General features: G+C 36.9%; 2 protein-coding genes across 2 annotated transcripts; both read right to left on the bottom strand.

Annotated features, from left to right (window-relative positions):
- Positions 1 to 4,076: 4,076 nt before the first annotated feature.
- Positions 4,077 to 6,868, bottom strand: LOC103940136. Its single transcript, XM_048576661.1, has 6 exons — positions 6,727 to 6,868; positions 6,127 to 6,189; positions 5,805 to 5,923; positions 5,200 to 5,252; positions 4,580 to 4,698; positions 4,077 to 4,488 (listed from the first exon to the last, which is right to left on the bottom strand). The coding sequence occupies exons 1-6, from the start codon at positions 6,866 to 6,868 to the stop codon at positions 4,241 to 4,243; spliced, it is 744 nt and encodes a 247-aa protein (XP_048432618.1). The 3' UTR covers positions 4,077 to 4,240.
- Positions 6,869 to 7,315: 447 nt separating this feature from the next.
- Positions 7,316 to 7,771, bottom strand: LOC125473593. The gene is made up of 2 exons (XM_048576660.1): positions 7,516 to 7,771; positions 7,316 to 7,464 (listed from the first exon to the last, which is right to left on the bottom strand). The coding sequence occupies exons 1-2, from the start codon at positions 7,769 to 7,771 to the stop codon at positions 7,316 to 7,318; spliced, it is 405 nt and encodes a 134-aa protein (XP_048432617.1).
- Between the last annotated feature and the right edge of the window lie 590 nt (positions 7,772 to 8,361).

Raw genomic sequence — 8,361 nt, 5'->3', positions numbered from 1 at the left:
TGCCCTACGCAAAGCTTCTCAACAACCTTTGAGATTTTATCCTTCTCCCATTTCTTCCACCGACACATCTTCAGTTTGGATAAACAGTATTGTGAAGGCAACCGGCGACATCTTTAATTTGGATAAACAACATTGGAGCCATAGAATCAGTTAATCAAGAAGCACCTTCAGTTTGGATAAACAACACTGCTTCGAGACCGATTGATTATTTATCCAAGTCTCAGTCAACAAGGACTTTCGAGTTCTTGTTGGTAGAGGTCATCTCATCAGCCTTCTCGGCGAAGTGAGGTGTTACAGGTTACTAGGCTCGGCACATTGAACGCCGAGTTGTTTTATGATTGGATATTCACAAGTACACTTTAGAGTTCGGCATTCCAACGGCCAAACCACATTTACCATCAAGACATACATCTTCTTCGAGTATTTGTGTCCATATAGTCTGGTACCAGTTTAACGTGCTTATACTCTTACGAATATAATCACCATAACCGAACCTGGCGCTGACGATTTGTGAACTTTGCAAAGACTAGTAGCCTTGTCTTCAGGCTCTAGAACCTAAAGGCCAAGACGTGTTCCTTCCTTGGCCGGAATTGCAGGATCAAGAAGTTGGTAATGTGCTCAACACAACATCAACACATTTTACTCCCCAGTCGAGCTCGACCATCGAGTTGGCATGCCCTGGACATAACCGAAGAATGTAGTTAGCTTATTAGTTACTCGGCCTTCGCGCCACATAGGCTTGGTAGTTTTTAGGGTCAACAAATATATTTAGGTATCGACATTTTAGTACACTAGTTTAGTATCATATAATTAGGTACGGAATTTTCGGTACACTTATATTTTTGCATATTTTTCTTGCCACTAATTCACTACAATATATTTAGATACGGACATTTCGGTACACTAAATTAGTAAAATATATTATGATACGGACATTTAGGTACACTAATTAGAGGAAGTTAAATAAAATTAATGAATTAAAATGTGTAAATAAATTTAAAATTTAATGTAATGACATTAAATAAGATATCTATTAAATATTAAAACAAAAATATAATATAAATTTGAATTAAGTACATATTAAGGGACTAAAATCAATATCCAATCTAACATCAAGTTTTTATTAAATTTTAATCTTCTTGAAGGATTAAAGTTCAAAAATCCCCTTTAAATATATAATTTTTTGTTTTCCAGAAATTGACAGTAGGATGGAGTTTTATTCATGATGTGAAAAAGACACAACTTAGTATTACAATGTAATAATATTACTTTGTATTTTGTAAGTGTAAGCATTATGTTCGACTTTGTAAATTGCAAGTTAAATATCAAATCATTATGGCTAGACTGTTTTTTAACTTAGCTTAAATCCGTCATCCCTTAATGTAATATATTATTATATAAAAAAAAAAAAAACAAAACAGGAGGCATAAGGCCTGACCCCCAACTATAATCTTTATCCATAAAAGCGTCTTGAATATTATTAGGAGGCATCTCAAACAATTAAAATAAACCAGCACAAGTTAAAACAAACCGAACTAACGTATCATTTCAAATAACTTATGAGTGATCAAATTAGTTTTGAAATAAAAGAAATGTATTCTTAAGTTATAATCCACAAGATGTTTACGTAAGTAAACCTAAACATGATACGATTACGTGTATTAAGTTAGTTTTGAGTTATATTACATGATTAATTAAACATGGTAGATTAATCAAGTTCACAAATATTTGACACGGATACAAGCTAGTATGGTTCGAAAATGACCTCAATTGATGCCATATTTACATTATTGTGGAGTCTTTACAAACAAAAAGAAATTGAGTAAGACTTTTGTTGATTTAACAATAATAAACGTCCCCACCGATAACTTTTCGACCAAACTCAAACTCAAATGAAACTTCTATTGCTTTTATGCTAAATGATAAAATTGTTCATTGTCTGATTAGGAGAGTATCCTTTTTCTAAGATTTAGTGGTCCATATTATATATGTATTTATTAAATACAAATTGCGCCTTATCTAATTGACCTTATTTTAAAGATTAATGTCTCAGCACGCGATTTCCTTTTGGTTCACGCACTGCTCAGTGCTTTGACAAGATTTTTGGAAGTGCTCATTCATAAAATACTTGTGTTACTCATGTTTATGTTTAAAAATGCTTTCAGTCGCAATGTCTTGTTAGAAGTATTAAGAAATTTGTAATAAAATGTAATGTGTGGTAGAAAAAATTTGCCGCCTTTCAGTTTTAACGAATTTGTACTTACAAAACAATTAACACCTATCTACCCTAGGTAACTCACCCGTGGAAGATTCAGTGTTCTCGGAAGAGACAAACATAGGCTTCTCTTCTTGTTGTCATCAATATTGTCAATCTTCCTTGCACAAGATTTTACATAAATTATATTCTGCTTTAGCGGAATTTTTTCTTCTGGTGTTGGATGTGTGGATTGTTGACTTCTGATTGGTGCCATATTGAAAACTCAAATCTCATTTTTCTTTGTTAAATAGCATTTTTCTACGACCTGGTTTGGTACTGAGGTGATTCTGAAAAAAACTGCTATCAAAAAAAGCTGGAAGCTGTTTTTGTGTTTGGTAAACACTAAGCTTCCGCTTTTTTTCACAGTTTTGGATGAAAAAAAGCCAAAAACAAGAAGCAGCAAAACCCAACTTTGAAAAACCGGTTTTTTTTCACATCTGTTTTACATAAAAGTTTACCAAACACTCTAATACTGCTTTTTTTTTTTTTTTTCAAAAGCTTTTACAAAAAAGTTTACCAAACACTCTATTGTTTTATTTCACAGCTGCTTATTCTCACAGCACAGCAGAAGCAACTTTTTTTCAAAGCACAGCAATACCAAACCAACCCTACTTCTAATTAGCTAGCTTATGCCTGGCCTTACAAAAGATAAACATGTTTGTATATCGAATGCTCTAATTACATACACAGTATAATATCTCTTTTTCTTTGTCCCAGTTCCTTTGGGATTAAGTTGAGATTTGAGGACCTACAAGAACAAAGTCTGACGAACGGAATATGAGCTTTATCAAAAACCAAAGAAAAAAACAACCATGTTGCGTTAGTTGATACTTGATAATAAACTTAGCTACATACTAAAATTCTTGATTATCTCGCCCAATATTTCTTTTGTGATGTTGTGATGCACATCAATGTCTGCACATTTAACAAAAGCTGAGAAGATGAACCCTAAAGTTGTAATTTGCAATTTGTAATGCCAAGATGTTTCGATTACAGAGATGTTTACATGAACCCTAAATTTGTGTTGCACCATTTTCGTCCACTGTAAAGCTCAGAAAATGAGTCGGCTGCGGTAGGGTTAAGTGATAAACCATCTCATCCAACCAAAAAAAAAAAGGAATTGCATCTCAGTGCCAAGTAACAAAACTCGATTCGAAAAATGTTCATAATCGAAGAGAAATATAATACATAATGGTAAAGTGGGTATGCTTTGGATACTTCCCCAATTTGGACATAACTTACCTGCAAACGTTTCATTTTCGATAATTTACGCAATCCAATACCTTGAACAGGCTTCTAGAATCTAGACTTCGACATAAACTTGGTAAAGAGATCTGCAAGGTTGTCTTTGGAATCAGATTTACTTGACAGCGCACCCAAAGCAAAGTCGATGAACATGAACCATCAAATTTAACCCAACAATAGATTTCTAAAGTCGCCTAAAAAAAAGAAGAAACATGAAGAGGTTTTCATTTTGCTTTTATAATGAGATCAGGAAAAGGAAAGAAATGAAGGGTGTGGGGGAATATGAAGAGTATGTACTTTGCCTCCCATCGATTTCTTGTTGCCAATGGCAACGCATATATCGGAAGAGGTGAAGAACGTTAGGCTTCGCCAACGCACGGGATTTACCGTCAAAAGTGAAATTTTAATATACTGGAAAAGCTAGGGTCGTATATAGAGTTTAGAGTTAAACACAAACACAGTTACTCTAACTCCAGATGAATTACTCAAGCCATTCTCGCCCTTGTTCGCAGCTTCTGCTTGTGCCATTTCGAAAACATTTGTCCAAAAACCATATCACAAATTTCCCAACATAAACCGTAATCAATATCAACTCTGCATCTATGAATCTTCAAACTTAAGAAAGGAAAAGAAACACACAAAAATTGTAGGTTCAAGTATTTCACAAAAGCCTAACACACCAGACGAGTGTCAAATAGGGTCAAAATCAATCAAAAGGAGGAAACTGAAGGCAGGACATCATATACACAAATACAAAAGCAGGCACATGCCTATTTGTATATTTAGTGGAGGAGAACATACTGTATAATTAACCCCTAGAAACCGAGAGAAAAACGTACCCTGAGAATTTTCATTCTCGAAAGAGATTTTATCCCCATGTTCTTGCTCTTCATTTGATCCACAAACATTCTCTTCCCCACTGTAGGTAACGTGCATAAATCCATCTTCACCCTTATTTGGCTCATCAATTTCATAAAACAAAGCCCCTGTAACAGTGCATAAATTATTACAACCTTAACTTTTGGAACTCTTGGAACAACATAGGATGCATAAAAGAAAAAATGAGCTGCCACTCACCAACGGGAGGTTTAGTGTTCTTGAAAGAGACAAATATTGGCCTTTTTTTGCTTATCCTGATGCTAACCCGAATGAATAAGACAAATTCTCTAAGAGTCATTTGACCAGGGACATGGTATCTGCAGTCAAAACCAAGATAAACAATGCTGCTATGTAAGAGCCCCTTCCATTTGAGACAAGCTACGAACACACATGAACTTTCAATTTACCTATGCAGCAATCGATACATTTTCCTTTCAGTATGAAAATTCTATGGACTGATATGGAATGAAAATTACATAGTAGGAAGCTATCGCTAATTTGGTAATCAATTCTTGCAAACACTGTTAATCAAGAGTATTCCTAACCGCTCATTAAACTCTTAGCAATCAATTCATAACCGTACTTCGTATTGGGGGCATATAGTCTTTGCATGTAGATTTAAAACTGCACAACTCTCACAATAATAACATAACAGGTATTGGGAATAATTTCAACAAAATTCTAGCTTTTCATTTCCTATTTTTTCCCTGACCCATATCATGAAATATGTCAAAAGCATAAAGGGAATGGAAACAGTCCTATTCTATTGCAGCAATACAATTCAAGATAACTAGATCACAAGGGAATTCAAAACTCACTTCTTCCTGTCAATTTCAGGAATATCACTCCTAGCATCCTTCTGGACAGCCACCTACATGCAGGCTCAAATTACAACAGAGTACATCCATCCACTGAATGCGGTTAAATTCTTGCAGGTATTAAAATTGCGCAGGTCTTCCTCAAATGCCAGGCATCTATATGATGGGGCTGGTTTTGGGCGCGCTCGAGAAATTTTGTGAACCAATATCATAAGCATAAAACAGACAAAAAACAATCGGATTCCACTGTAGCAAATAAAAATCAAGATAAATAAAGCACAAGGGAGTTGACAACTAACCACATCCCATTCTTAGTGTTAAGGTCAGTCCTCACAACCTTGTCCACGAGCAAATGCACGGAAGCTCAAATTAGTACAGAGTACATGTATCCACAGAAAGCGTAGGACATAAACATATATGAGTCGGTGAAGTTCTTACCAGCCCGTTATTCCAAGGGTCTAAAACTGTAATGGGTTTTGTGAACTTACGATACACTTGTCTTTTCCTCTTCCTTGTTATGAATTTCTGAAAAGATATCAAAAGCATAAATGAACTGGTTTGTAGCAATACAAAGTTTACAAACCAAGATTTTAAAGCTGAAGAACAAACTTCTTCGCTATATTGACGGGAACGTCAACCCTCCTTGGAGATTCCATCACAACTATCTCATCGAGTGAAATGATCACTTGTTTCCGAGGGACATTGTTCTCTTCTGCTTGCGCCACTTTGAAAACGTGACAGATTTGAAACAAAACATATTAGAAAACAAATAATTTTTTCCAAAATAAACCATAATCTACGAAATTTCGACCTAATCTTCACAGACCAAATACTAAAATAGGCAAATTGGGAACTGCATAAAGTATATAATTAGCGCACCCAAAAAAAGAGAGAGAGAGAGAGAGAGAGAAGGAAATAAATACAAACCCTGGGGAAATTCGTTACTGGGGGAGCTGTTGGCCATGGAGAAACTCCCAATTCGACTGTCCTCTGCCAATTTTCAAACAACAAAAATCAAAACCGCATGCCGAATTTTCAAACCAGAAATTAACTGACAACATCAAACATAAAAATTTAGGGTAAGGATTGATTGACCGAGAGATGGGAAAACAAAGGAGGGCCAAATCAATCAATCAATCCTTACCCAAATTGGAATCTCAATTTGGGTTTTGGCCCTCTTTGATTGCATTCAGAGAGCGAATTATTGCAGAATGAAGGTCATATGCAGAAATCGGATTGATAAGTTTTAGGGTTTAATAGGGGGAAGTACCTTCCGATTCCGCCAAATCTACTCTCTCTCTCCCCCTCTCTCTCTCTTCGCTTTTGCCAAAACAAAGGTTGTGCCATCTCCAGCCAATCTGGCCAGATGATCTAAAATAGATCGAAATAATATGAAAATCATCTCCAATCGAAGGCTATGCAGAAGGGTTCGTAGCCCGACCAAGCTATAATTGCACAATGGGCCAACCGGTTGGCCTGAACCAGCCAACCAGCCCTGCCGGTCCACAATTCAAGCCCAAAGCCTACCTAGCGTCAGCATGACGCCAGCTAAAGGCAAATTAGACCCATTATATATTTTTGCACGAGCTCTCCTTAACCTATTTGGATCATCTTGGTCGTCATCAGATTCTCCATCAATATAGCCATCGCGCTCATCCTCCACAATCATGTTATGTAATATGATGCACGACATCATGATGGAGTTCAATTTATCTCGACTCCACCTTCTTGCCAGTTCCTTGATGATCTTCCACTGTACCTGTAAAATACCGAAAGCTCTCTTAACATCTTTCTTGTATGCCTCTTGGTGTAAGGTAAACCACATTTGGGCGTCATCCACATGGCTTGGAATTGCTTGGACAAGTGTTGCCCACTTTGGGTAGATGTCATATGCCAAGTAATACCCCATATTGTACTGACGGTCGTTGATGTAGTAGTCAAGTTAAGGTGATTTACCCTCCGTCAGGTTATTGAAGAGGGGTGAACGTCCAAGAACTGTAATGTCGTTTTGGGATTCTAGGACTTCAAAAAAAGCATGTCAAATCCATGTGTTAAACAAGGCAACTGCCTCTAACACAATAATTGGCTTTCTCGATCTTCCGCTAAAGCCTCCTTGCTATCCGATGGGATTGTTCTTCCACTGCCAATGCATGCAATCTAATGACCCTATCATGCCCGGAAAGTCACGGTCTTTAGCTTTATGAAGAAACCGATCCAAATCTTCTTGATTTGGTTCACGAAGGTACTCCTCTTTGTAAAGAACAGCTGTGCGACAGAATTAAGCAAGATTATCAAGGCATGTAGACTCAGACATACCATATGTATCATTCATCGCATCAGCTGGAAAGGCATAGGCCAGCATTTGGAGTGCAGGAGTAACCTTCTGATGAGGTGAGAAACCAGAGCAACCTGCTTTGTCCAGCTTCTGTAGAAAGTATAGATTGATATGTTGGACATCGTGAAGTAAACGCTCGAAGATATGACGCCTCATTTGGAAGTGACGTCTGAAATCCTCTTCTATGTACACCGAGTTGGGGTTGCAGTAGTTGTTCATCAGATTGTCGTGCGTCATCTCTTTGTTTTGTGGTTTATAAGAGTGACCAGCAACAGAGCCACCCCATTAAGGTTGTTCCTTAGTTGGCTCACACGCTATGACCCCCGCCATAGCTGCCATATATGATGTGTTGTGCCATACTTCATCTTCTTCATCAAACTCATCATCTTGTCGTCTCATATGCGCCCATTTTTCTTCCAATTCAGAATTGGATGAGGACCCCAGTTGGAATCCGAAAAGGATCCAAAGTTGGAATTCATTGCAAACTTGAATTGAAAGAGATATTAGATAGGGCAAAGCTGAAAGTGTGTGAATATAGCCCAATATCTATCCTATTTATGAACATTGGAAGCTGAAGATAAGAAGTGTCACGCAGATAAAAATCTTATCTCAAATTCCCACAACCAATTACATCTCGACACGTGCCACTTGAAATCCTATCTGAAAAATTATTGAGATTACATATCGACAAGAAATCTAGAGAGTTACTCGCATATCGACATGTGGCACTCGAAATTCGAGACGTAAAATTATTAAGATTCCTTATCAACAAGAAATCTGCAAAGTTACTCACATATCGACATATGGCACTCGAAATCCGAGACATA

Source organism: the organism of the source record quoted next, unplaced genomic scaffold, assembly GCF_019419815.1.
Source record: "Pyrus x bretschneideri cultivar Hongxiangsu unplaced genomic scaffold, Pyrus_bretschneideri_v1 Contig9, whole genome shotgun sequence".
Classification (NCBI taxonomy): Eukaryota; Viridiplantae; Streptophyta; class Magnoliopsida; order Rosales; family Rosaceae; genus Pyrus; species Pyrus x bretschneideri.
Note: the sequence above shows the minus strand (reverse complement) of the source record. Positions and strands in the feature narration are given on the sequence as shown.

Bases quoted from the DNA above. Each gene is read 5' to 3' on its own strand.
- LOC103940136 (XM_048576661.1), bottom strand. From the start codon at position 6,868: ATGATTGTGGAGGATGAGCGCGATGGCTATATTGATGGAGAATCTGAT. The intron at 6,190-6,726 runs GTAGGCTTTGGG...GAAAATTGGCAG, and splicing joins TGGCGTCATGCTGACGCTAG to AGGACAGTCGAATTGGGAGT. The intron at 4,489-4,579 runs GTGAGTGGCAGC...GCACTGTTACAG, and splicing joins GAACACTAAACCTCCCGTTG to GGGCTTTGTTTTATGAAATT.
- LOC125473593 (XM_048576660.1), bottom strand. From the start codon at position 7,771: ATGACGCACGACAATCTGATGAACAACTACTGCAACCCCAACTCGGTG. The intron at 7,465-7,515 runs GTATGTCTGAGT...TCTGTCGCACAG, and splicing joins TGCGATGAATGATACATATG to CTGTTCTTTACAAAGAGGAG.